Source organism: Oncorhynchus tshawytscha, linkage group LG27, assembly GCF_018296145.1.
Source record: "Oncorhynchus tshawytscha isolate Ot180627B linkage group LG27, Otsh_v2.0, whole genome shotgun sequence".
NCBI lineage: Eukaryota > Metazoa > Chordata > Actinopteri > Salmoniformes > Salmonidae > Oncorhynchus > Oncorhynchus tshawytscha.
Genome location: NC_056455.1, coordinates 12014755 through 12041108, shown reverse-complemented (window position 1 = coordinate 12041108; position 26354 = coordinate 12014755). Strand labels below are relative to the sequence as shown.

General features: G+C 40.8%; 4 protein-coding genes across 4 annotated transcripts; 2 read left to right on the top strand and 2 right to left on the bottom strand.

Moving 5' to 3' along the window:
• Positions 1-493: 493 nt before the first annotated feature.
• Positions 494-1646, bottom strand: LOC112226097 (hemoglobin subunit alpha-4). Its single transcript, XM_024390331.2, has 3 exons — positions 1481-1646; positions 800-1007; positions 494-707 (listed from the first exon to the last, which is right to left on the bottom strand). Exons 1-3 carry the CDS (start codon positions 1573-1575, stop codon positions 579-581), a joined length of 432 nt encoding a protein of 143 aa, XP_024246099.1. The 5' UTR covers positions 1576-1646; the 3' UTR covers positions 494-578.
• Positions 1647-2796: 1150 nt separating this feature from the next.
• Positions 2797-3729, top strand: LOC112226090 (hemoglobin subunit beta). Its single transcript, XM_024390322.2, has 3 exons — positions 2797-2955; positions 3132-3354; positions 3483-3729. Exons 1-3 carry the CDS (start codon positions 2864-2866, stop codon positions 3612-3614), a joined length of 447 nt encoding a protein of 148 aa, XP_024246090.1. The 5' UTR covers positions 2797-2863; the 3' UTR covers positions 3615-3729.
• A 2847-nt stretch (positions 3730-6576) lies between these two features.
• On the bottom strand, positions 6577-7479 carry LOC112226098 (hemoglobin subunit alpha). The gene is made up of 3 exons (XM_024390332.2): positions 7320-7479; positions 6891-7098; positions 6577-6781 (listed from the first exon to the last, which is right to left on the bottom strand). The coding sequence occupies exons 1-3, from the start codon at positions 7412-7414 to the stop codon at positions 6653-6655; spliced, it is 432 nt and encodes a 143-aa protein (XP_024246100.1). The 5' UTR covers positions 7415-7479; the 3' UTR covers positions 6577-6652.
• A 1106-nt stretch (positions 7480-8585) lies between these two features.
• On the top strand, positions 8586-9532 carry LOC112226091 (hemoglobin subunit beta-1). The gene is made up of 3 exons (XM_024390324.2): positions 8586-8746; positions 8960-9182; positions 9336-9532. The coding sequence occupies exons 1-3, from the start codon at positions 8655-8657 to the stop codon at positions 9462-9464; spliced, it is 444 nt and encodes a 147-aa protein (XP_024246092.1). The 5' UTR covers positions 8586-8654; the 3' UTR covers positions 9465-9532.
• The last annotated feature ends 16822 nt before the right edge of the window (positions 9533-26354 follow it).

The following is a 26354-nucleotide window of genomic DNA, read 5'->3' as shown; positions in this document are numbered from 1 at the left end:
GTCGCTCCGCTGTGCACCCGCAGCACTACTACACTCCTGATTATAACTGTTAGGTGACTTCGGGGTTTCAAGTAACCACAGCTCCATGAACCAAGTGGCGCATTCAGTTGACTACACTTTTTTTTAAACCATTGCAGCAGCGCAAAAGATTCAGGGCTGACCCAAATTCATAGCGGGCTAAAGCCCTGAAAGCCAGGTCCTGGTGACGTCCATGATGGACAGTAATGTCTGGCCACAACATATTGGTCTCAGGCACATTCATTTGGGACTTTTTAATGTCAAGGTGTATGCAAAGGTGGAGTAAAAATATACATTTATTGTGAAGTGCATCATTTTTATGAAATACCCTTGAAATACTGTGAAATAGGCTGTTAACTTTATTTTATACTTGACTTGACAAATCCATTCTACAAGATAATCCAAATGCAGCCTACAATATAAATCACAAGACAATGTAAGACAATTAAAATGACAAACAACAAACACCTCGGTATGAGTTTCAGTTAGATTTATTGTCAGTGTGCCGATATTGGATGGACATTATTCCTCGGATGACAGCTTGACAGCTGAACTCCGGTTTAGCGGTACTTCTCGGCCAGGCCCAGAGCCAGTTGCTGCAGGAACTTGTCCACGGACAGGTGGATCTCGGGGGAAAATTCCCCGGGGAAGTAGGCGGCAATGACCACAATTAGGTTGTGAGCCAGGATCTGCAAAGCAAAAGGGAAATAGATTATTTCACATTCACACAGGTAAAAACTCACATTTTTGTTGTGTTATTTTATTTTTAAAATGATCTAACCTTGAAGTTGTTGGGGTCCACCCTCAGCTTGGTGGCGTGCAGTTCACTGAGCTTGGTCAAGAAACCAAAGAGATCGTCCATGTGGCTAACACAGTTCTCGATCTGATTCATGATGGTGGTGCCGTGCTTCTTCACTGGAGCGGAACTGGGGGCCACGGAAGCCCAGTGGGAGAAGTAGGCCTTGGTCTGGGGGTAGACAACGAGCATCCTGTCGTGGACATTTGAAATCAGGTGAGCCAAAATGAATCTTAAATAATCATTCGTTCGGGGCTCCTGCCCTTATTTTCACCGACATACACTCTTTAGAAAAAGGGGTTCCAAAAGGGTTCTTCGGCTGTCCCATAGGATAACCCTTTTTGGTGTGCCAGTTAGAGCCTTTTTTGGTTCCGAGTATAACCCTTTTGTGTTTCAGGTAGAACCCTCTGGGAAAAGGGGTCCACATGGAACCCAAAGGGGTTCTACCTGGAAACAAAAGGGTTATCGACTTGGAACCAAGAAGCGTTCTTCAAAGGGTCTTATGGGGACAACTGAACAACCCTTTTAGGTTCCAGATAGCACCTTTTTTTTTTTCTAAGAGTGTAGGCTACGCATTTATAGCTTCCAAATTGACTGAGGAGTTGTGTTAATAATTTGAATACATGTACCTAGTCTATAATTGATCATACATCGTTATGTAATTACCTGGAAAGAGCCTGGTCTCCAATCTCATCGGATTTAGGGAGGATCTTGCCCCAGATGGCCTTCACGTTAGCTTTGTCCTTGGCTGAGAGACTCATAGCTGCGTCTTGTCCGTTTATCCACTTAGATGAAGATGCTGAGAAAAGAAGCGTGTGAGCGTAGACTTCTCAGAGGCTGTTTTTATTGAGGCATGAAAGAAGGCACACCCCGATATTATCTCGGCTCCGCCTCTGATTGGGAATTTGTCCAAGACATGATTCATGTTTTTTATACGTTATAATTATGCAAACGAGCCAATTCGTGTAATTCCCAACATATGACCTTAGCACATAATACTTTCGTTTGTAAAAATGTTGCCATAACAATGCATGCATTTATTTCATATAGATTGAATGACAAATGGTTTTTGAAACACTTTATACCTCAATATTTTCTTTACAATTAAAGTTTAGTCTAATATTAAGGTGTAATATTAAGGTCTATTAAGGTCTAATATAGCACTCATTGGTGAGTGAGTATAAGCTATGTGATTCTGTAACCTACAAAAGGTTCGATGGAAAAATCGATGGAAAGGTTTCGTTCTGGTAGCAAAACGTTGCCTATGCCTATCACAAAACATGATAATAACATGTAGGCTACATGCATTTGATTTCAGAAGAATTAAACGAAAAGCTTTATAGTTTCATTGAATGAAATCGTCTCATATTGAAATTGAGTAGTGTCCAGTTAGAACGTATCAATTCCCCGGATGAAAGCCTATAAAACGACTTGTCACCAACTGACATTTAGAATAATCATTCAAAAAGACCAGAAATAAGGAACTATCAAATGGGTGAGTCCGTCTGAATATGAAGATAAAACACATTTTGAGTCATGCTTTTCTTTAATAGTTCACTCCCAATCTACGGTTTTCCCTAAATAAACACTTACATCAATAATTAGCATTCTATAAATATAATATTACAATTCAATGCCAATAGTACAACGATCAACTAAAATAACATTTATCGCTAAAGGAACCAAAATCCTTTGAAGGTCTATCTATACATTTTACTTTTTGAAATTATGTTATATTGTATCCTTAAGTATGCATGTGTTATTGAAGGCTCATCATGACTTTTTCATTTCATCCGTATTAATTAGAATTTGGAAACGCCTAAATGACCAAGCATTATCTTTAAAGGTGGGATGAAGTTGGCTCAATGCCGATATGTGCCACACTCGATGACCTTGCCCCCTCCAGATATTCATCCAATCATTTTCTGTGTTCTGTTCAGGGCGGAGATACTGAACATCAATAAATTGGACGTCGCAAGAGACAAAAAGCTCAGGGATCCCTTGTAACATTTTGCAAGTACCAACGGAAATCAACAAACAAACGTCAACATGGTCGACTGGACAGATGCTGAGCGCAGTGCCATCGTAGACCTGTGGGGAAAGATCAGCGTGGATGAGATCGGACCCCAGGCCCTGGCCAGGTACATTCTTATAATATTTATGTAGATATCATTAAATAATAACACGATAATAGTCTACCTAGAATATTTAGCACTAAGTGCGTAGTAGGAAATCGCGGTGTTCACCTTTGGTGCGATACAGACCATATTGATTGTGAAGTATAATTTTAATGGCAGCCTGTTTTATTTATTTTTAGACTTCTGATCGTGTCTCCATGGACTCAGAGACACTTCAGCACCTTCGGCAACCTGTCCACACCCGCTGCCATCATGGGTAACCCCGCCGTGGCCAAGCACGGAAAGACCGTGATGCACGGACTGGACAGAGCTGTGCAGAACCTGGATGACATCAAGAACACCTATGCTGCACTGAGTGTGATGCACTCCGAGAAACTGCACGTGGATCCCGACAACTTCAGGGTGAGTATTGCACGTTAACAAACTGAAACAAAATACAAAAATAATTAGTCTTATGAATTAAATAGCGTTATGAGCCGATGTAAAGCTTATTCCAATATTACATTCTCCATCTGGTTCCTTCTCCACAGCTCCTTGCCGACTGCATCACCGTGTGCGTGGCCGCCAAGCTCGGTCCCGTCGTTTTCAGTGCTGATATTCAGGAAGCCTTCCAGAAGTTCCTGGCTGTCGTTGTGTCCGCTCTTGGCAGACAGTACCACTAGAGCATCACTCGACAGCATCAATATGGAAGAGAGATGACACTCCAACTCCAGTCTGTTAGGCTGGAAGCTGTGCCATAGCTACACATATTGAAAATAATAAAATACATTAAAAGCATTTATCGTTTTGAAGTATTGTTTTTTATGGAAAACGTTCTCCTGCAATTTTACTGATGGCACAAGGTTTCTACACTCTATGTGTGTAGAATGTGAATGTGAATGAAAAAAACTGTTTTGATGATGGTTTTCATACACATACTCTGTCCATAATCTAGAGGCCTATGGGATATTCATTGATGAGGTCAGGAATGAGGATGGCAAAACATGTAATTGAGTTAATAAAGCCGCATACAAACATGTTTTTTTTAGCCCCTTGGGTTCTGCCATAGAGTTATATTAGAAGTGCCCATCCAAGAAGGCTCAAGGTCACAGATAGAGCGATATCAAATCACGTTATATCTACATTAGCTTTGGTTGGACTGATCATCAGTCATCCGTTGTCATCAAGTTGACATTCTACTGACAAATCCTTTGTCATCATTGTCATATTAAGAGAAATAATGAAGAGAAATTATAGAAAAATGCATCGGTGCTCATCGGCCATTGTACATAAAAATGACTTAACAAGTTGGAAATCGCAAATTCAACAGTGAGTCGTTTGGAAGGAATCAGTGGATAACTGCAAGCGTTGCAGAGAAACCACTAACGTTAGCCTGCTATGAGATTGAGTGGCTGTGTTTCCCGAGTTCACACCTTAATCCAGAAAATACCAGACTTTGAAAACAAAGTTTGATGACAACATGTGCCAACCAAGGACCGCTGCGCCACCTTCACAAGGTGAGTCCAAACATATTGTATGCTGCTGCATAAATTATATAATATGCAAGGGAGAAATGTATACTGTAACTAAGTAATACTAAGTGTGTGTTGTGTATTAAGCTGTTAGTAGCCCATGTGGCTCACCCTAATCATTTGGTCTATTTTCTCCAAAGCGGGATTGTAAACACATCGTTCGTGGCCCGATCCGTGCTTGTTTGGCAATTATTTTTGTACAGCTTTGACAGTGCTACTGATAGTAGTTGTGGTGCTTGGCTTGCACGTGAAAATTCAGCACACATTCAATAATATAATTGTATTATTTGACGTGCCAAATTAAACGCGTATTTAATGCAAATAGTGTTGTTATATGTCGTGTATGTATTTTTTGACAGGTAAAGACCCAAACGGCTTCAATATGCCACACCCTAATAATTTGGTCTATTTTCACCTCTTAATTTCGTCTACTGTTCAATCAATCAATCAATCAAATGTATATAGCCCTTCCTGCATCAGCTGATGTCACAAAGTACTGTACAGAAACCCAGCCTAAAACCCCAAACAGCAAGCAATGCAGGTGTCGAAGCACGGTGGCTAGGAAAAACTCCCTAGAAAGGCCGGAACCTAGGAAGAAACCAAGAGAGGAACCAGGCTTCTGTTCTAACTTGGTGGTGCACAAACAACCTATAACCTGTTTTAGCGAAATGTAATAATCTAATATTGTAAGAGCTTTCATTGTCTGTTTATATGCCCCGTTTATTTATCCTACGGTTCTGACATGTACAGTGAGTACACTGTTAGAACGGCCCATGTTCTGAATTCTGTCGCTGTGTATTTTCAAAAGTGCTGAACAAATAGTTATATTGACTACGTCAGTCGTCGCTTGCTCATTAATGTCTTAATCGAAATGACGGATTGCCTTTTTATCCGTTTCCTTCCCTTTACGGCTTAGTTTGTACATCTCAATTGTCAGTAGAAACGACATTTGTTTTTTGTTTTTATATGTAGTGGCTTTCCTGGCATGCATCCCACTTTTTTAGTTTTTCCCCACCAAGATGTACACGCTAAAATCGCCACTAACACAATCCATCTAAAAGATGATTTGAGAGTTTTACTCTTAATAGGCGCATTGATTGATGCGGCATCTTTTTTGGCAACTGATGCAGGACTATTCAAACAAATCCGATGATGGTGAGTCACATACAAAATAGTGTTCCAATAATTATTGCATCAATTCACGTAGTCCCATCAAACAAAGTTTGCGGTGCAAAACTGCATATGAATTTAAATACTTTCATGTGTAATCTTTTCCCCCCCATATGTTAGGCTACGTCTGCGCCTAACCTGCGGGTAAAACCAAGCCTGCGCGTTAAAACGATCAGGAACAAGGGCGTGCAACAAAAACCCGAGAGACTATCCTACTAGTAGGCCTACGAGACTAAATCTCCTCAAATGTATAAAAAAAGACATGTTTGTACGAAATAGTAAAACCATTTAGCTTACAGACATTTAGGTTCAGAGATGCGCAAAAGGATACTTTATTATTACAAAATAATCCTAATTACTAATGTATCAAAATAAACGATAAAATGCCGCCGTGCCGAAAGGTGTTTTGGTTGAAAGAAAGTCGAGGCACGGAACTTCCAGAATGAGAGTGAGTGTGTGTGGTATATACAGAAAAACACGCGTTCGTTTTTCAAAGTCGATTTCACTTCCAAAGTCACTGCATTGAAAATACAAAATAGCCTATTCTATGGAGTATCTTGTTTTGTTTTTAAAAGTTATTAAAATATTGTACATTCATGTAGGTCTAAAATACATATTTGTTCGTCTCTGAATAGGTTTTCATTGTGCCTCTACCAACTTCATATAGTCCATTCAGTTTACCAACCCATCTGTAACTACTCCAGATTCATCAAATATTAAATGAGGTCAGCAAAATGCATGTTACACGTATTAGATAGGCCAACCAAAGTTATGGAGAAGAACATAGTGAACTAGTGGATGGTGGACCTAAAGCACCATTTAGTACTTAATCCCTTCCTTTCTTCATGCAATGTATTCAATCTAGATGTGACAGTGATGAAATTCAAATATCACTTTGTGATGGTGAACTGTGGTGGAATAAGCACACAACAGAGGACGTAACTTCATTCATTGCCTGTTTATTTTGTGATAACAACAGAGCAGAAACAGGAGTCCAAGTTTGGACTTTCATGATGGTCTTATCTGTATTTGTCAGCCAGGGCAGCGGACAAAGCTGCAAGGAATTTATCCACAGCAATGTGCACTTCGGGAGTGAAATCCCGAGGGAAGTGAATAGCCAGGGTCACAAGGATGTTGTGGGACAGAATCTGAAAAGTATATTTTAAAAGTTAATATTGAAGGATTAAGCCATAGCAACAGACAGATTTGATGTCGAGAGTGATCAATATACAAACAATGGGTTATCTGGGGGCCAACCTTGAAGTTTCCAGGGTCAACGCGCAACTTGAAGGCGTGCAGATCGCTGAGAGCACTCATTCCCCCCACGAGGTTGTCCATCACTCCGACAGCATTACCAATTGCACCCATGATGACGGCTCCATGCTTCTTGACTGGGTCAGAGCCGGGGCTCAGATCAGCCCATTTGGAGAAGTAGGTCTTAGTCTGGGGGTAGGCAGTCAGCATCCTACAAAGCAAGGTACAGAATATTTCGGATTATAGGCGTTTGTATTAGATGCTGAACTTCTAAGCTTTATGCATATCATATTTCTCCCATTGTCTGCCTACAATGTAATGAAAGTAGTTGCCTTATTGTATGATAAAATGCTTATTCGGGGTAGGCACATAGGCCGCTGTCAGCAGGTTAAACACAACCATTCTCACCATTCATTCATTAAGAAGGCTTACCTTCCCAAAGCCTCAGCGCCGACGACATCTGCCTTTCCACTAACCTTGCCCCAGAAGGCCTTGACCACAGATTTGTCTTTTGCTGTCAGACTCATTTTGCTCCTTTTTGATTGACCTGTATTAAATCTACGAGGAATTAACTGAAGATGACTGCCTATACAACTAGGTCCCTTTATATTACAGTAGAGCGGCAGACACGCCCAGCTACTGTTGGACACTCCCGCTACTCTGCAACCATCTTGATCAAAATCCAATAGTAAGATCCGTTATCTTGGCTTTTATCAAATATTAAGTGAGCGTTTTTATACTGAACATTTCAATAAGATGTCAGAGGTCTATGTTTCTAATGATATCCATTGTTCACTTTGTTCCTTTTTGCGCAATGCATATTAAATTGTAGGCCAACCAGATGCAACAATTGTACAGCTTGATAAAGATGTATTTTTGTTGCATAAAACGTATTATTTCAGTGTAATCAAGCGTGTATTTCCAATAGGTTCATTCTAAAGTTGCAGCTGTTTACAGTGACGGCCTGTATCTATGATATGACTACTCTGGGAATGAAAGTTGGATATGATTCCCAATTATAAGGTTGATTGGATTTCGAATGATGATTGAAAAAAAAAAAGTCAGAGGAAGACAGAGGTCATGCGAGGACATGGGTACACACATATCTGCAAATAATACAGGACATTCCTGCTTATCATTTTTAATGTCTTGAAATAAATAACTTATAAAGGCGGGTCCGTTCTGAATACCTCGATTAGAAAAAGGAAGGCATAATTTTGTCGTAGATAAGAAACTGTGCCAAATAGTAGGCCGGAATTGGCTGGAATTATCACATTTTCCAAATTCATATTTTTTTCTTCATTTGCATAGCCTTATACACTGCAATGGAGGACATGTCATCTTTGGAAGAGTTTTGCCATAACCTTGCTTTTATTCTTGCATCAGTTGGATAAATTAAAACTGTTTTAGATAGTGATCATGCGAATTTTGAAACGTTGGTAATCTAGATAAATAGGCCTGTATATAGTTTTACATATGCTTCCAGCTAGGATATAGTTAGGATCTAACCTACAGACTTGATTCTTTAACAACTAATAAATTAACATTTACTGTTTAACAGATACATGATTAGAATTGATGTCATCAAGTTGGAGTGCTGAAGCGCTCACTTTGCCAATACTGATCTTTACCAGAGCCAATCATATGCGCCCCCTCCAGTGGGCGGAGTGCACTCATAAATATAAATAGCAGACACAAAGTGTCTCCCTACACAAGACATTCATTTGTTTAATCTAGTTGCAAAACCGGAGATCAAACACTGACAACATGGCTGACTGGACAGACGCCGAGAAGAGCACCATCAGTGCTGTCTGGGGCAAAGTAGATATCAATGAGGTCGGACCACTGGCTCTGGGAAGGTAGGTTATGGCTTCAGCCTCATTCAAATATATCATCTAATATAGTTTATAGTGGAGATCATGAGTCATTATAACAATATTATACTTGTCCTGTTATCTTATTAATATTGAGTTGATATTAAGTTTGAATGGAGCATATTGGAGTATTAACTAGGCATATAATTTAAATACATTTGAAATAATTCACATACTTCGGTGTTTTTGCAATGACAGAGTCCTGATCGTCTACCCCTGGACTCAGCGTTATTTCGGCTCTTTCGGAGATGTGTCCACTGCCGCAGCAATCATGGGCAACCCCAAAGTTGCTGCTCACGGCAAGGTCGTGTGTGGAGCTCTGGATAAAGCTGTGAAGAACATGGGCAACATCTTGGCCACATACAAGTCACTGAGCGAGACCCACGCCAACAAACTCTTCGTCGACCCTGACAATTTCAGGGTAGGCCTTCTCTCTTGAGAAATATGCTTATATTTTAGGCTTTACTGGTGTAAGCCTACACATAACAATCAGAGCAACACGTATAATTACAAAAAGGTCAAACAAAACCGACAGTCTTATTTAACATCTTCCTTCTTTGTCTTTTGTCTACAGGTGTTGGCTGACGTCCTCACAATTGTCATTGCCGCCAAGGTCGGAGCCGCTTTCACTCCTGAAATCCAGGCAACCTGGCAGAAGTTCATGAAAGTCGTTGTCGCAGCCATGGGCAGTCGGTACTTCTAAATGCACCCCAGACAATTGATTATATTCTGATATTCCTGCCTGAGTGAAAATAAAGACATCGAAACAAACTATTGTATTCATAAAATGCTTTTTTGCCCTTCCGCGTCACTTCATTTACAGAAGATCTCTGCTAAACATAGAATCAAGATGTCTAGCATGTGGGTGACTGCGGATAACATCAGAACGAAGCTGACTACAACAAAAAAAAATGTTGCCGAAGTATCTGCAGTTTTTACAAACAAGTGAAGGATAAAATTATAGTTCAAATGAAAACCGAGATGGCTGTATTAAAAAACAGCCTACATGCATGGGCTTTTTCAATCATATTTAACTCAATTTCATGTTCAATCAATTTAGTTATTTTGCCTCAATGTTTTCATGATGTGTGACAAGTGCGCAATGATGTGCTCGATCTGTGATTTAATCCATTATTGCGTAAAGCATAATAAGCCGTCAACAGCCTATTTGCAGACATAGTCAAAGTGATTCCTACACAACCTAGGTTTACCTGTAGTCAAGTCTGTGATTTGGTCAAATAAGCAGTCAAATCTTATTCATTAAATCATTTATGAGCTCGATCATTGTCGATTAAAAATCTGGTTAATTATCACTAAATCAACAATGTTGTAATAACATTGTTGGTTTTATAGGCCGCTTCTACATAGGCCTATTGGAATACCAACAAGCTCCTGAGATCTGCCTAGCAAACGTAGCCTTCTCTCACGGATAACGAATTGCCTTCAAATCTGAAATGTAAACGTGTTGTTATCGTACATCTTGAAGACATCTTACATCATATTTTCATGTTAAACAAGGTTGTTTGAGTATTGATTCTTAAAAATATTTAAAACAATTATACAAAGATGTGTGCTGTAGGCTATGATCCGAGTCTGACCAAGATAGCAAATACGTTTGGTACGCTACAGTCAACTGGGGGGAAAGTTCCCAAGATGGCCCCATTTCACAATAGTTCCATAAATGGTCTTGTCATGCTCTTCTGCGTGTAGGCTATATGACAACACAGAGTAATGTCTAGCCACAACATACAGTTCATTCGGAAAGTATTCAGACCCCTTGACTTTTTCCACATTTTGTGATAGACATTCTAAAATTGAAAAAATTGTTTTCCCTCAATCTACACACAGTACCACATAATGACAAAGCAAAAACAGTTTTTTTGAAATGTTTGCAAATGTATAAAAATAAAAACTGAAATACCTTATTTACATAAGTATTCAGACCCTTTGCTATGAGACTCCAAATTGAGCTCAGGTGCACCCTGTTTCCATTGATCATCCTTTACCTGTGGTAAATTCAATAGATAGGACATGATTTGGAAAGGCACACATCTGTCTTATTTCAGCAGCATTTAAGGTCCCCAAGGACAAAGCGGCCTCCATCATTCTTAAATGGAAGAAGTTTGGAACCACCAAGACTCTTCCTAGAGCTGGCTGCCCAGCCAAACTGAGCAATCGGCAGAAAGGTGCCTTGGTCAGGGAGCTGACCAAGAACCCGATGGTCTCTTTGACAGAGCTCCAGAGTTCATCTGGGGAGATGGGAGAACCTTCCAGAAGGACAACCACCTCTGCAGCACTCCACCAATCAGGCCTTTATGGTAGAGTGGCCAGACGGAAGCCACTCCTCAGTAAAAGGAACATTACAGCCCGCTTGGAGTTGCCAAGATCAAACAAGATGTTCTGGTCTGATGAAACCAAGATTGAACTCTTTGGCCTGAATGCCAAGCATCACACTGGAAGGAAACCTGGCACCATCCCTACGGTGAAGCATGGTGGTGGCAGCATCATGCTGTGTGGATGTTTTTCAGCGGGAGGGACTGGGAGACTAGTCAGGATTGAGGGAAAGATGAAAGGAGGAAAGTACAGAGAGATTCTTGATGAAACCTGCTCCAGAGCACTCATGACCTCAGACTGGGGCGAAGGTTCACCTTCCAACAGGAAAACGACCTTAAGCACACAGCCAAGACACAGACAAGCCAAGACACAGCCCGAGTGGTGCAGCAGTCTTGAAGATGCGTCACTACAGACACCCTGGTTTGAATCCAGACTGTAGACAACCGGCCGTGATTGGGAGTCCCATAGGGCGGCACACAATTGGCCCAGTATCGTCCGGTGTAGGCCGTCATTGTTAATAATATATTGTTCTTAACTGACTTGCCTAGTCAAATAAATGTTAAATAAAAATTTTAAAAACGCAGGAGTGGCTTCGGGACAAGACTCTGATTGTCCTTGAGTGGCCTAGCCAGAGACTTGAACCCGGTCTAATATTTCTGGAGAGACCTGAAAATAGCTGTGCCACAGCGACGCTCCCCATCCAACCTGACAAGCGCTTGAAAGGATCTGCAGAGAAGAATTGGAGAAACTCCCCAAATACAGGTCTGCCAAGCCTGTAGCGACATACGCAAGAAGACTCAAGGCTGTAATCACTGCCAAAGGTGCTTCAACAAAGTACAGAGTAAAGGTTCTGGATACTTATGTAAATGTGATATTTCCATTTTTTTGTTTGTTATTAATGTTGTATTTATTAAACATAAAAATAAAACATTGTACAGCATAAAAACATTGAGCATGACATTTAAGACATATCCTCAAACATAGCACATATTCACAGCATAGCACATATACACAGTCAAATAGTATCTCATAGGTTACAATACAGACCTAAATGGGTTCACAAGCACAAGTAATTACATCCCAGTCTTAAGAAACATGACAAAGAAAACGTGTCCAGCTTCTAGAATTGGTTTCTACCAGTGATCCTAGCAAGCATTTGTTTATAAGATGCTACCTCCAACATTGATTCTATCCACTGTTTCAGAGTAAGAGTCGCATGACCCTTACAAACTCTAAGGATTACTCCAACTGCTGTAACCACACCAACAGTGATCAGTGCAAATTTCTCATTTGTTACATTAGGTAACTCTGTTCTATCGCCCAAGAGACATATTCTCGGTAAAACTCGAGTTGTTAAGCCCCACCATTCCTCCAGATATTTCAAAACATCCTTCCAGAAAGGTAGCACTAATAAAAATGTCCCAGTGTCTTTTTTGGCATTTCCGACACAGAGAATTGTTGGTGAGCCCCATCTTATGAAGCCCTGTTGGTGTCCAATAAAAGCTATATAATATCTTATTTTGAGTAAGTTTCCCCCTGGCTTCTCTTATGTTCCTCCCTGAGCTGGACAAGATCTTCAAACAGGTATGATCCTCTATTTCACACTTTAGGTCAATTTGCCATATTGTTCTGAGGTTTTTACAGTCTTTACTCTGCAAATGACTAAATATTGAGTAGAAAATGGCTGCTTTACGTTTGGGTAATTCCAAATACTCAGCTATTGGGTTCTTTCCTGGATTTTGTTGATAGCCGGTTAACAAACATTCTTTCAAATCTAAACATTTACAGAAATGTCCCTCGTCTCCCGCATCATATTTTTTTAACCAAATCTGAGTATGACATTAAAACATCTTCATTGTACAGATCACCTATAGTATGAATTCTTTCATTGGCCACTGTTCCAGTACACAGACTTCTTTCCTATCTGTAGCCTAGGATTGTGCCACAATGATGAGTATCCTTGTTTTAGATGTGAAATTCCACATATCTTGTGTACTGTTCTCCACAACCTCTTTTGAGTGTAACAAAATTGGGTTGGGAGTTTCAACAGACATCTGCCCTGTAAGACTACGTGACAGAGTATCAACAGACCTCTCCCCTGTACGACTATGTGACAGAGTATCAACAGACCTCTGCCCTGTAAGACTATGTGACAGAATATCAACAGACCTCTCCCCTGTAAGACTATGTGACAGAGTATCAACAGACCTCTCCCCTGTAAGACTACGTGACAGAGTATCAACAGACCTCTGCCCTGTAAGACTATGTAACAGAGTATCAACAGACCTCTGCCCTGTAAGACTATGTGACAGAGTATCAACAGACCTCTGCCCTGTAAGACTATGTAACAGAGTATCAACAGACCTCTGCCCTGTAAGACTATGTAACAGAGTATCAACAGACCTCTGCCCTGTAAGACTATGTGACAGAGTATCAACAGACCTCTCCCCTGTAGGATTACGTGACAGAGTATCAACAGACCTCTGCCCTGTAAGACTATGTAACAGAGTATCAACAGACCTCTCCCCTGGAAGACTATGTGACAGAGTATCAACAGACCTCTGCCCTGTAAGACTATGTGACAGAGTATCAACAGACCTCTGCCCTGTAAGACTATGTGACAGAGTATCAACAGACCTCTCCCCTGTAGGATTACGTGACAGAGTATCAACAGACCTCTGCCCTGTAAGACTATGTAACAGAGTATCAACAGACCTCTCCCCTGTAGGATTACGTGACAGAGTATCAACAGACCTCTGCCCTGTAAGACTATGTGACAGAGTATCAACAGACCTCTGCCCTGTAAGACTATGTGACAGAGTATCAACAGACCTCTCCCCTGTAAGACTACGTGACAGAGTATCAACAGACCTCTGCCCTGTAAGACTATGTAACAGAGTATCAACAGACCTCTGCCCTGTAAGACTATGTGACAGAGTATCAACAGACCTCTCCCCTGTAGGACTATGTGACAGAGTATCAACAGACCTCTGCCCTGTAAGACTACGTAACAGAGTATCAACAGACCTCTGCCCTGTAAGACTATGTAACAGAGTATCAACAGACCTCTGCCCTGTAAGACTATGTAACAGAGTATCAACAGACCTCTCCCCTGTAGGATTACGTGACAGAGTATCAACAGACCTCTGCCCTGTAAGACTATGTAACAGAGTATCAACAGACCTCTGCCCTGTAAGACTATGTGACAGAGTATCAACAGACCTCTCCCCTGTAGGATTACGTGACAGAGTATCAACAGACCTCTGCCCTGTAAGACTATGTAACAGAGTATCAACAGACCTCTCCCCTGTAGGACTATGTGACAGAGTATCAACAGACCTCTGCCCTGTAAGACTACGTGACAGAGTATCAACAGACCTCTCCCCTGTAGGACTATGTGACAGAGTATCAACAGACCTCTGCCCTGTAAGACTATGTAACAGAGTATCAACAGACCTCTGCCCTGTAAGACTACGTGACAGAGTATCAACAGACCTCTCCCCCTGTAAGACTACGTGACAGAGTATCAACAGGAGTGAAAGGATAACTTAATTCCCGTTCTTTTGTTATCCAATCCAAGCCAGAATCCCTTTTGCCCCAATTTAGCCATTTCAAATTATAGACTGTACAACTTAACATCTGGTAAAGCCAAGCCTCCTACCTCCCTTGGTGAGCACATCTTCATATTAATCCAGTTTTTTTCCCTATCCCACAAAAAGTATTTAGTTAATTTGTCATATTGTTTAAAATACTGGTCTGGATTATTAATAGGCAACATTGCAGAGATATAATTAAATTGTGGGATTACAACCATTTTAATCACGTTGATCTTTCCCCATAAAGAAAGTTTAATCTTTTCCCATTTTTCTACATTGGTCTTAATCTTGACTAGTAGTGGATCAAATCAAAATCACTTCCTCCAAATTTGAGCTCAACTTAATACCAAAATATGTCATCCCATCCCATTAGGAACACATTTGAAATTAAATAGGGGTAACTGTTCCAGAGTAACATACTGTATTAATTGGCATTGTTTCCGACTTATTCCAATTAATTTTGTAGCCTGACATACTAAAATATGCTTCTACTTCCGGCGCCGACAGATATGGCCACCTCGCTTCGCGTTCCTAGGAAACTATGCAGTATTTAGTTTTTTTAAGTGTTATTTCTTACATTGTTACCCCACGAAATCTTAGGTTTTATTACATACAGTCGGGAGGAACTATTGGATATAAGAGCAATGTCAGCTCACCAACATTACGACCAGGAATATTCTCTTCAATCATAATCACAGTCATGTATATTCCCCCCAAAGCAGACACATCGACTGCCCTGAAAGAACTTTATTCGACTCTACGTAAACTGGAAACCAAATATCCTGAGGCTGCATTTATTGTTGCTGGGGATTTTAACAAGACTAATCAGAAAACAAGGCTCCCTAAATTCTATCAGCATATTGATTGCGCAACCCGGGCTGGCAAAACCCTGGATCATTGTTATTCTAACTTCCTCGACTCATATAAGGCCCTCCCCCACCCTCCTTTCGGGAAAAGCTGACCACGACTCCATTTTGTTGCTCCCAGCCTATAGACAGAAACTAAAACAGGAAGCACCCGCACTCAGATCTGTTCAATGCTGGTCTGACCAATCGGATTCCACTCTTCAAGATTGCTTCGATCACGTGGACTGGGATATGTTCCGCATAGCGTCGAACAACAACATTGATGAATACGCTGATTCGGTGAGCGAGTTCATTAGCAAGTGCATCGGTGATGTTGTACCCACAGCGTCTATTAAAACATTCCCCAACCAGAAACCGTGGATTGATGGCAGCATTCGTGCAAAACTGAAAGCGCAAACCACTGCTTTTAACCAGGGCAAGGTGACCGGAAACATGACCGAATACAAACAGTGTAGCTATTCCCTCCGCAAGGCAATCAAACATGCTAAGCGTCATTATAGAGACAAAGTAGAGTCACAATTCAACGGCTCAGACATGAGAGGTATGTGACAGGGTCTACAGTCAATCACGAACTACAAAAGAAAAACCAGCCCAGTCGTGGACCACGATGTCTTGCTCCCAGACAGACTAAACAACTTCTTTGCTCACTTTTGCTCACAATACAGTGCCACTGACATGGCCCGTTATCAAAAACCTGCAGGCTCTCCTTCACTGCAGCCAACGTGAGTAAAACATTTAAACGTGTTAACCCTCGCAAGGCTGCTGGCCCAGACGGCATCTCTAGCCGCGTCCTCAGAGCATGCGCAGACCAGCTGGCTGGTGTGTTTACTGACATATTCAATCAATCCTTATCCCAGTCTGCTGTTCCCACATGCTTCAAGAGGGCCACCATTTTTCCTCTTCCCAAGAAAGCTAAGGTAACTGAGCTAAATGACTACCTCCCCGTAGCACTCACTTCCGTCATCATGAAGTGCTTTGAGAGACTAGTCAAGGACCGTATAACCTCCACCCTACCTGACACCCTAGACCCACTCCAATTTGCTTAACGCCCAATAGGTCCACAGACGAAGCAATCGCAATCACACTGCCCTAACCCATCTGGACATGAGGAATACCTATGTAAGAATGCTGTTCATCGACTACAGCTCAGCATTTAACACCATAGTACCCTCCAAACTCGTCATTAAGCTCGAGACCCTGGTTCTTGACCCCGCCCTGGACTTCCTGACATGCCACCCCCAGGTGGTGAGGGTAGGTAACAACATCTCCACCCCACTGATCCTCAACACTGGGGTCCCACAAGGGTGCGTTCTCAGCCCTCTCCTGTACTCCCTGTTCACCCACGACTGCATGGCAATGCACGCCCCCAACTCAATCATCAAGTTTGCAAACAACACTACACTGGTAGGCTTGATTACCAACAACGACGAGACGGCCTACAGGGAGGAGGTGAGGGCCCTCGGAGTGTGGTGTCAGGAAAATAACCTCACACTCAACGTCAACAAAACAAAGGAGATGATCATGGACTTCAGGAAACAGCAGAGGGAGCAGCCCCCTATCCACATCAACGGGACAGTAGTAGAGAGGGTGCAAAGTTTCAAGTTCCTCTGTTGTAAGTTCCTCTTTCTAGAAGCACATGCATTTTGCTACACTCGCATTAACATCTGCTAACCATGTGTATGTGACAAATCAACTTTGATTTGAAATATGATTCAATACAAGTAAGTAACTATGGTACAGACTGAAGAGGATCAGAGACCAGCAGTAGAATATCATCTGCATACATAAGCAGCTTGTGTTCTTTTCCTCCTCGATGTACGTCCCTAATTTCTGGATCTGTTCTTATCATTGTCGCAAGAGGCTCTAAATCTACAGTGGAGAGGGGAGAGCGAGCAACCCGCCTTGTGCCTTTAGAAAGACTAAAAAAAGGAGACATAATTCCATTCATAAATACTGTTGCTTTAGGATTGGAATAGAGGACCCCTATCCAGGTCCAAAACCAAACTTTTTTTGGGGTTCTTAATTAAGAGAAAAGCCAAATGCCTTCTCAGCATCTAAGGAGACAGCAGCACCTTTTTCATGTGATTCTCATGACCCTTCTTCAGACGGGAGATGGCATCATTTACTGTCAAAATCCGTCCCTCTGACCCATCCATCCTCCCTTGTATCGCATCTCTTGTATCTCATCAACTGTTTCCTTCAACTCCGTAGTTGTTGTTTCAGCCCAACCTCACATTCAATTCGCGCATATATGTACATAATGTGTTTCAGCAGATTTCGTGCGTTTTTGTGCATTTTTGTGTGGTTCAATTTGTGCGAAAACACACTAAGCCTTTGCAGCAACCATAGACGCGATAGCCTGTATTTAATTTATTATTTTTTAATATGAATATTGTAATGACCTGACTAGATCATAAAGGAACAATTGTCCAGACAGAGGGTTGAGTTTACGAATTGACGGTTTATTAACCCAACTTTACACAGGCTACTGTTTGGCCGTAGCCCACGCCAAATAAACAAAAGATACCCCACAAGCCAACCGTGACCTTCTCTTGTGAAGGCCAGACGTAAGAGAGAGAACAAAGGCTAAACCTGGTCTTAACTTCCAATGCTCCATCCCCCTGCCCAACCCCCCTCCACGCCACTCCGCCAACCACCAGGATGCCCGCCATCAGAACATTCCAGGCTTTTCCGTGATTGGCAGATAGCAGGTTCATTGGCATGTCAGACCCCGCGAACACTGGGTACTGGTAAGTACAACACAACCACCTACTAGCCAAACACATAACCCACAGCTGTCTGTGCGGGTCGCTACATTATATTGTAACGACCCTGGGTTTATAAGCATGGAAATTGACCCTACCGCACGAGCATGCTTTTGCGGCACAGTCGATAACGCGCCGGACCTTGGGCTAGAAGGTCGAGGGTTCGAGACCTGCTCCCTGCAGTTTCAATATATTGGTGTCAGAAGTGGGATGTTTCATTACAATATATATATTTTGTCTTTATTTAATCCCTATTTAAAAATTGTAGTCGTATGCCTATATGTACTGTTTTCGATTTTTCGGAACAGACTTTTCAGCATAGAATTGAATGTAAGCAATGCATGCTGGCTAATGGTGTTTTATTCGGTTGTAGTTCCATTTATACTTATGTCATGCAATAAAATGCAAATTAATTACTTAAAAATCATACAATGTGATTTTCTGGATTTTTGTTTTAGATTCCGTCTCTCACAGTTGAAGTGTACCTATGATAAAAAATGACAGACCTCTACATGCTTTGTAAGTAGAAAAAACAGCAAAATCGGCAGTGTATCAAATACTTGTTCTCCCCACTGTATGTGAAGGAATGTGTTAGGATTGGAAGTTGTTTCTTTTGAGATGGTATGACCCCCAAGACCAACTGGATGAGGCTATTAAAAAGGCAGAACGCCTTGCTGAGGAGCTCAACCAAGAGAAGGACCCACAAGCCCAACTGGACGAGGCAATTAACGAGGCAAAAAGGCTGGCTGAGGAGCTCAACCCAAGTCGTACATTACAATGTAACAAGTCGTACATTACCGGTAATGTAACCCCTACAGCTCCCATACGTGCATAAATATCCTCAACACACCTCCACCACCACAGCGTTATGATTTATCATTGCTTTTTGTTTGTCAAAGTAGACCCCACGTGGCACAAATGTGAATTTAAACGTAGACTCCGTGATATGACCTGATCACAGGCATCAATGATATTGCCCATTGAGCATGAGGCACAAGGGTGCACTTGTTAGCATCCTTGTGAACTTCTACACATGTTAGCTGTGTGAGTGAGCCAGAACATGGGTCTAATGCAGGTGCCTTTCCTCAGCTGACAAATCACTTCACCTTATGTGAAAATCAAAGTCTTGCTTGTGGTCCATATGTACAGAAGTAAGCCATGCTTGTGAGAGACTTTTATTAGTGGGCCAGCCAGGATAATTGAAATGCACTTTTTAGGACAATAATAAGAAAAAGACAAACAAGCCTCCAGGGATTAGGTTCAGATGGAGTCAAAGGGATGAGAGAGGACAGATTGTTCTTCAAAGCAGGAAGGCAACTACATCCACTTCTGTTGGTAAGTTTCATCCTGTCTAGGTGTTTCATTTTATTGGTCCCTGATCTGACTTTTTCCTTTCAAACATACTGTATCATAGCATATTAAACGTTTGTTGCCGTGCCATAGGCCGGTCTAGTACCATCTACTCACAGCACATAATACATTACATGCAGGTCTGATCCAACCTTTCCCTGTCTCTAACTATTGTATGTCTCTGATGAAAATACACATTTAACAAAAGGAGAATCAGAATTCCAGAAAATCTTTTGAATTGAAAACCTTTTTATTACCAATTTTTTCAGCTCCAAGGGCCAGTACATCAAGAGCCAGACTAGTGCAACATTTTGGACCAGTCACTGAGGAGGAAGAATCAGGTATTGATGAGCGATTGAATAGATTAATCTATACAATTCCTTGTTATTCAGTGGCCTTGTAATTAATTAATTGTATTTTTATTAAATCTGTAATCGGTAGTTGAAACAATAACAAAGCACACTCCCCTGTTTTGGTTAAAAGCTGAGTGATGGGGTTGGCGAAATGTAACCACTTTCAATTTTTTGATATAGCTATTATTGCAATTATTGCAACTTACCATCAATGTTATTAAAATAATAGTTTTAACCATATATCATTAATATAAATCCCAAAATGGCTTTATCAACTTCTGAATTCCTCTAAGTCTAACCCTTTCCTTTTTTGCATATCTTATTTTAGATACAAGGACCAGTGGATTGGAATCCACTCCAGTTTTAAACATTGATGAAGAAATAGGTATGTTTAAATTGTTTTACTTTCAAAATTGGGGTGATCTTGGTGTTACTGAATTATACTGCCCTACATCTTTATTTTGACAGTGGCGCAACATTTTTAAATGTGACTCAAGTCTCCAGAATTTCGGACTTGAGATCAAATGTTTGATATGAGGTTACAGTACAGAATGTCACTGTAATGTGTTTTCTGATTCTGTGTTTTGAAATGAAAGCACTTTACATGTCTAGTTGCAAGTAGTTTTATTAGTCGTATGTACAGGATACTGATGGTAACACCATCCAACGAAATGCTTACTTGCAGGTAGCTTCTCAACAATGCAATTCCAAATGCTGGAGTATAGAGACAAATTCAACATTTTAGCATCATGGTCCAAGTACTTCTGTAGGGAAGGGCAATAACAACATCCAAGTACTTATGTAGGGGAGTGCAATAACAACATCCATATACTTCTGTAGGGGAGGGCAATAACAACATCCATATACTTCTGTAGGGGAGGGCAATAACAACATCCTTATACTTCTGTAGGGGAGGGCAATAACAACATCCATATACTTCTGTAGGGGAGGGCAATAACAACATCCTTATACTTCTGTAGGGGAGGGCAATAACAACATCCATATACTTCTGTAGGGGAGGGCAATAACACCATGTTGACCCAAATGCTTACCACAGTTGTGTCAAGTTGGCTGGATGTCCTTTGGGTGGTGGACCATTCTTGATACACACGGGTAAATGTGGATCGTAAAAAACCCAGCAGCGTTGCAGTTCTTGACACAAACCGTTGGACCTGGCACCTACTACCATACCTCTTTCAAAGGCACTTAAATATTTTGTCTTGCCCAGTCACCCTCTGAATGGCTCACATACACAATCCATGTCTCAAGGCTTAAACATCTTCCTTTAATCTGTCTCCTCCTCTTTATCTCCACTCAAGTGGATTTAACAGGTGACATCAATAAGGGATCATAGCTTTCACCTGGTCAGTTTGTCAGGGAAAGAGAATGTTTTGTACTCAGTGTGTTTTTGCTGTTTTAAGAACATTCAGAATTTATATTCGACGATGGGATCAAGTTCTATTGTTTGATATTCCATTTTAGACTTTAGTCAATATGTTGGTCTGCCCTGTACATTAATTTACTGTAGAATCAAAGCTGAGGTTTTTGGCTTGTCACACCATAGATTGTGCAGAGATATATTTGCTGTCACCTACTTACAGCCCTATGTGCGTTTTAATAGATTAATTATGTAATATTCTTAATTTAATGCTTTTCCCATTTTTATTGTCTTTTCAAAAAAGCAATACTTCGTTGAGAAATTAACATCCTCCTAGCTGACTTAGAAGACCCTGAGTGTTCAAATCCTGCTGTGCCTGGTGCATCACACAGTTGGAGTGTGAGGAAGGAACTCTCACAGGATAGGTGGAGAGAGTCCAGGCCTGAGATTGTAGATTCTCTGCTGGCTGCAGAGCATGCTTCTCAGACGATCTGTCAGTCATGCAATGTGAAAAGGGCAATTCTGTGATGTAGAGACCGTCTGCCAAAACAACTTTACTGCGAAGACTGCGAGGTCTCTACACATGCAAAGTTTCCTCTGCACAACAGAGGGATTCTACACTCCCCTTCCTCCAACAACCGCCATATCTCTCCTCAGTGATGGCAAATATGCACTTCATGAACAGGGTGTGCGTTTGTGTTTTTTTGCAGCTGAATGTATTATATCAAAGTTCAAATGTATTCTTGTTTATTGTTGTATAAAATATTGTCCCTAGATTGTTTCTTACCATTGGATGTACCAGAGGTGATATGTGGTTGCCTGACAAGCACCATCCATGTTGTCCCTGGGAGACATATAATCCTCGAAGGAATAAATGGTATGTGCAATACCTTCACGAACCAAACAGTGATGTAGCAATGTAAAACAACATTAATTCAGACTACATTTTTCCCCCACAAGGTCACTACAATGTCACAGTGCCTCTACTGACCTGCACAACCTGTCTTAGCACCTGGACAGCAAACTTGGCAGATCTGTTTAAGAATGGGTACTGGCCTGCCACTGCATTCTTATGAATTTACAGCTGACCTTCTGTTACTGTAATTTAGTTATTCTAATATGTTTTCATTAATTTAATTCCCTTAATCTATTTTATGAGAATTTGTAAGATTCTCGTTTGCATAAAATAGACGGAGACCAGTCTTTTCAATAATAGGTAACAGAATTTATTCTCGGAGCGCGCTGCCACGTTACCACGAGCAACAGTTTATATACAACAACATGACGTCATTTCATTGCTCCTAAAATGAATCTCCTCCTCCAGACCGGGTCAAAGGGAACTTTAAAAGTTAATTCTGAGTTCATTCTGACCCCCTAGCACATACACAGGACACACAACACAACTTAATTAACTTTTGACTCCTCACCATTATCGATCACCACTTAGCTGACAGTTCTAATTAACAGAAAACCTAGGAATGCACTCACTGCCTTATCTAAAACACCCCAGAGCTCAGTTTCGTCAGGTTCAACCATAGGTTAACTACCTTTTCTGTTTACTTAATCCACAAACCATTCCTTTCTTCCTAGTTGGAATGGTGTTCATTAACTTTAATTACTCCTTGTCCGTGTCACACAATCTCTTCTTATGAACTCATATTGTTAATCAGATATAATTAAACAGAGTATAAGTTTACTTAGTTACAGTTCCATTTAAAATGATTTGTTCAGTCATTTAATCATAGTTTTCCTAACACCTACTCACAAAGAAATTAGCCTTTGACCGGGTGATGCTCCTGAGACGGCTGAAGAAGGAAGAGTTATTTGTCCTAAAGGAAGTCAAGCAGCACTGGGAAAACCTAAAGAGGGAATCGGAGAATGTGCAAGACCTTGCTTCACATGTGGCACTTGACCTAAGTAGGCAAAGTAGGGGACCTTCGTTAATATGTACAATTGATGTTGGTTCCCTGTAATTGCTATTGTATTTAAGGAATACTTCATTATATTTACCCTACACATTACGATTGTTGGCGTTAGGCTGGAATTTGAATCAGTCGGAAGCTGGGAACAGAGGTCTCTTCTCCATGCTTCAGAGGAGAGTCAGCAGCCTCAGAAGACACCGGGACTCTGTCAAACTGATATACAGCAAAGCTATGGGCCAAGACACCTCCCTAGATGACCTCCTGGACCTAGATGACATCTATGACAGCATCCACTACAGCTCTGATGACGAGTAATCTATCACAGACTGAACGTGTTTGTTTTGGTGGGTGCAGTTTGCATTGGGTGAAAGGTGATTCCATTTGTTTTGCATATGTGCTTTATCTGCCTTCCTAAGGAAAAATTGTTTGAACATTTTATGGAAATTAAACTTTTATGTTACTTCCTTGTTGACAATGTGATCATGTGGCACAGATTTGAGAAGGGCGCTCGTCTGTTACTGCTTTTGCCCGGTTACATGACCAGGTCTGATGCACCCCTTTAAATGGCCAACCTGCTGTTGCTACATCCACTTTTGGATTCTTGAAGAATATAATTTATAAATGCCTCGTGAACATAGTTCAACAGCCGTACCCCATGAGAACCTCAAATATAAGCTTTTTCTACTCCAATGTTTGTAAACAAAGTAAATGTAAACATACGCTCTGTAGCATGCGTCAAACTCATTCTATGGTGAGCCGAGTGTCTGCGGGTTTCCGCTCCTCCCTTGTACTTGATTGATGAATTAAGGTCACTAATTACTAAGGAACTCCCCTCACCTGGTTGTCTAGGTCTTAATTGAAAGGGGAAAACTAAAACCAGCATACACTAGGCTCTCCGTGACATGAGATTGACACCACTGGACTATAGCCTCGAAACATATGGTTACATTTATCCTGCCCCATCCCTCTTCTTTTTACAGAACCATTGGCGGGGAGAACGATTTATTGTTTCACCTGGTGATTGCCGATTTAAACACTGTTAAACTGTAATGTACTGTGCTTGTGTGTGCTTATTAGTTTAGTTAATGAATAACAAAAAAAGGTTATCCTTGTCTTCAAGTAATCATTTGCATCCTGATGGAGCTACATCAGTACATTAGTCATGGGCTTTTAAGTCAACGATTCCTTATGTATGTATGAGATGTACAAATGCTTAACTAGTACAGAGTACTTTGACCAGTTACGTCTTTACTCTCACTCAAGTAGTTTTCGAGAGGGCTACTTTACTTGTACGTGAGTACAAGAACTGACTCTCATCAGCTGCAGATGAAACAGGTTAGTTGAATAATAATGTTTCCTAGAATCTACAGGCACTCGCAATGAATTATCAAAAGTATGGACACAGAATGATTGAAGTAATTATTGTATTTTATTATGCTGACCCAATTATGACCCATTACATATTTTGGGAAGATTAATGCATATCCATTAAACTGCAAACTTGGAAATGTTCCTATTGAAATGGATTGTCCCATCCTGAACAGGCCAGTTGCAAGTGACATACTTTTAATGCGACTATTAGCAACAGCGGAGCATGTTCGCGTTTGTTCGTTTTTTTTTTTATTAGATGAAAAAATGGCATTTATACAGGCAGGTCTGACACAGTGGGAGAATTGTGAACATGCACGTATATCTGCGTTGTCACAGCGTTTGGCCACGTCTTCCATTTGGTCGTTCGGTCAGAGTTTGTTTTGGTTATGTGCGTCGCAATGCCCGTGACGTAATAGACTGCGTTTCTGAATTTTCTGATTACATTTTAAAACTATTCATAAATGATTATTGCGCAATGTTACTTTCATTTGAATGTCATATACATTGTCACGTTATTAAATTATTGATGTAGCTAATAAATGATTATGTTACAGAAAAGTTCTAAACCACAAATGTTGTTGTTTTATCCTAACCCTAACAGGTTTGTTCTTTATCGATATCTTCGCCAATATCATTCTAATTGATGTGTAGAATGATGTGTACATTCATTAGGACATACATAACGCTGTACTGCATCACCACATGCCAATTCAATGTCTGAGGTAGTGCACTTTTTGAAATGTGTTTTTCGTCATAACTATTTAAGCTTGACATGTGTGATTTTTTATTTATTTAATAAGGAGCCCTTACTAAATCTTCATGTCAAATAACGTTCGGATATGTTAATCTGTTCTTGATTTAAAAATCGTCAAAGTTTGGGGAAACGTCAACTGTTGGTGGCGCTACTGAGCACCCCATGGCCACCAGGGGTATGGGATTGCATAAGTATGTCTAATTCATGCAAAGGCTTATTTGTGCCGAGTTATAAGACTGAGCTACAAAAAAAACAACAAAACATATTTTTGGGGATTCTATGACCAGACCTGATCTCTTACAAAGGTTTCCTAGGGGTGTATAAAGGTTCATGGCAGAAAACAAGTGTAAATATAAAAATGCTTATATAAACGTTGTTACATCGATATTGACGCTTCTAGATGTTCAAAAATAGACATTCAACAGTCTATATGTGTCCTTTCAACCCCGATACCCATGACCCACATGGCCGCATAACCGCACCTCTATTGCCATGGTCCTCGGCACATCATATTCCTGATAAGCAACAATGATGAAAATTAATTCTCACTGCCTATTCAAAAAAAGCAGTTGTGGAATGATTTGACTTTCACCTTCATTACATATTTTCCGCGGACAACTAGCCTAGAGACCAAGCAGATGGATGGTCTGCCTCTATGTGTTAAACATGTTGCATGCCAATATTACTCAGGGGTAGGCCTATATCCAACATATTTAATGCAGGTAAAGTGATATATGTAATAGCATTATATATATATATATATATAGATGTATGTATGTGTGTGTAAGGTATGTTGATATACACGTAGGCCTGTGTATTATAATATATAGCGTGAGCAAGGGTTGCACCTATTCCTTTCAAAGGCTGCGCCTAGCCTATAGGCCTATAATAAACTTGGACATGA

What these genes read in the sequence shown, in the direction of transcription:
- LOC112226097 (XM_024390331.2), bottom strand. Translation starts at nt 1,575, where the DNA reads ATGAGTCTCTCAGCCAAGGACAAAGCTAACGTGAAGGCCATCTGGGGC. An exon ending in GGAGACCAGGCTCTTTCCAG is followed by an intron (nt 1,008 to 1,480) that starts GTAATTACATAA and finishes TGTCCACGACAG; the next exon opens with GATGCTCGTTGTCTACCCCC. An exon ending in TGGACCCCAACAACTTCAAG is followed by an intron (nt 708 to 799) that starts GTTAGATCATTT and finishes TTTGCTTTGCAG; the next exon opens with ATCCTGGCTCACAACCTAAT.
- LOC112226090 (XM_024390322.2), top strand. Translation starts at nt 2,864, where the DNA reads ATGGTCGACTGGACAGATGCTGAGCGCAGTGCCATCGTAGACCTGTGG. An exon ending in GGACCCCAGGCCCTGGCCAG is followed by an intron (nt 2,956 to 3,131) that starts GTACATTCTTAT and finishes ATTTATTTTTAG; the next exon opens with ACTTCTGATCGTGTCTCCAT. An exon ending in TGGATCCCGACAACTTCAGG is followed by an intron (nt 3,355 to 3,482) that starts GTGAGTATTGCA and finishes CCTTCTCCACAG; the next exon opens with CTCCTTGCCGACTGCATCAC.
- LOC112226098 (XM_024390332.2), bottom strand. Translation starts at nt 7,414, where the DNA reads ATGAGTCTGACAGCAAAAGACAAATCTGTGGTCAAGGCCTTCTGGGGC. An exon ending in GGCGCTGAGGCTTTGGGAAG is followed by an intron (nt 7,099 to 7,319) that starts GTAAGCCTTCTT and finishes CTTGCTTTGTAG; the next exon opens with GATGCTGACTGCCTACCCCC. An exon ending in TTGACCCTGGAAACTTCAAG is followed by an intron (nt 6,782 to 6,890) that starts GTTGGCCCCCAG and finishes TATACTTTTCAG; the next exon opens with ATTCTGTCCCACAACATCCT.
- LOC112226091 (XM_024390324.2), top strand. Translation starts at nt 8,655, where the DNA reads ATGGCTGACTGGACAGACGCCGAGAAGAGCACCATCAGTGCTGTCTGG. An exon ending in GGACCACTGGCTCTGGGAAG is followed by an intron (nt 8,747 to 8,959) that starts GTAGGTTATGGC and finishes TTGCAATGACAG; the next exon opens with AGTCCTGATCGTCTACCCCT. An exon ending in TCGACCCTGACAATTTCAGG is followed by an intron (nt 9,183 to 9,335) that starts GTAGGCCTTCTC and finishes TTTTGTCTACAG; the next exon opens with GTGTTGGCTGACGTCCTCAC.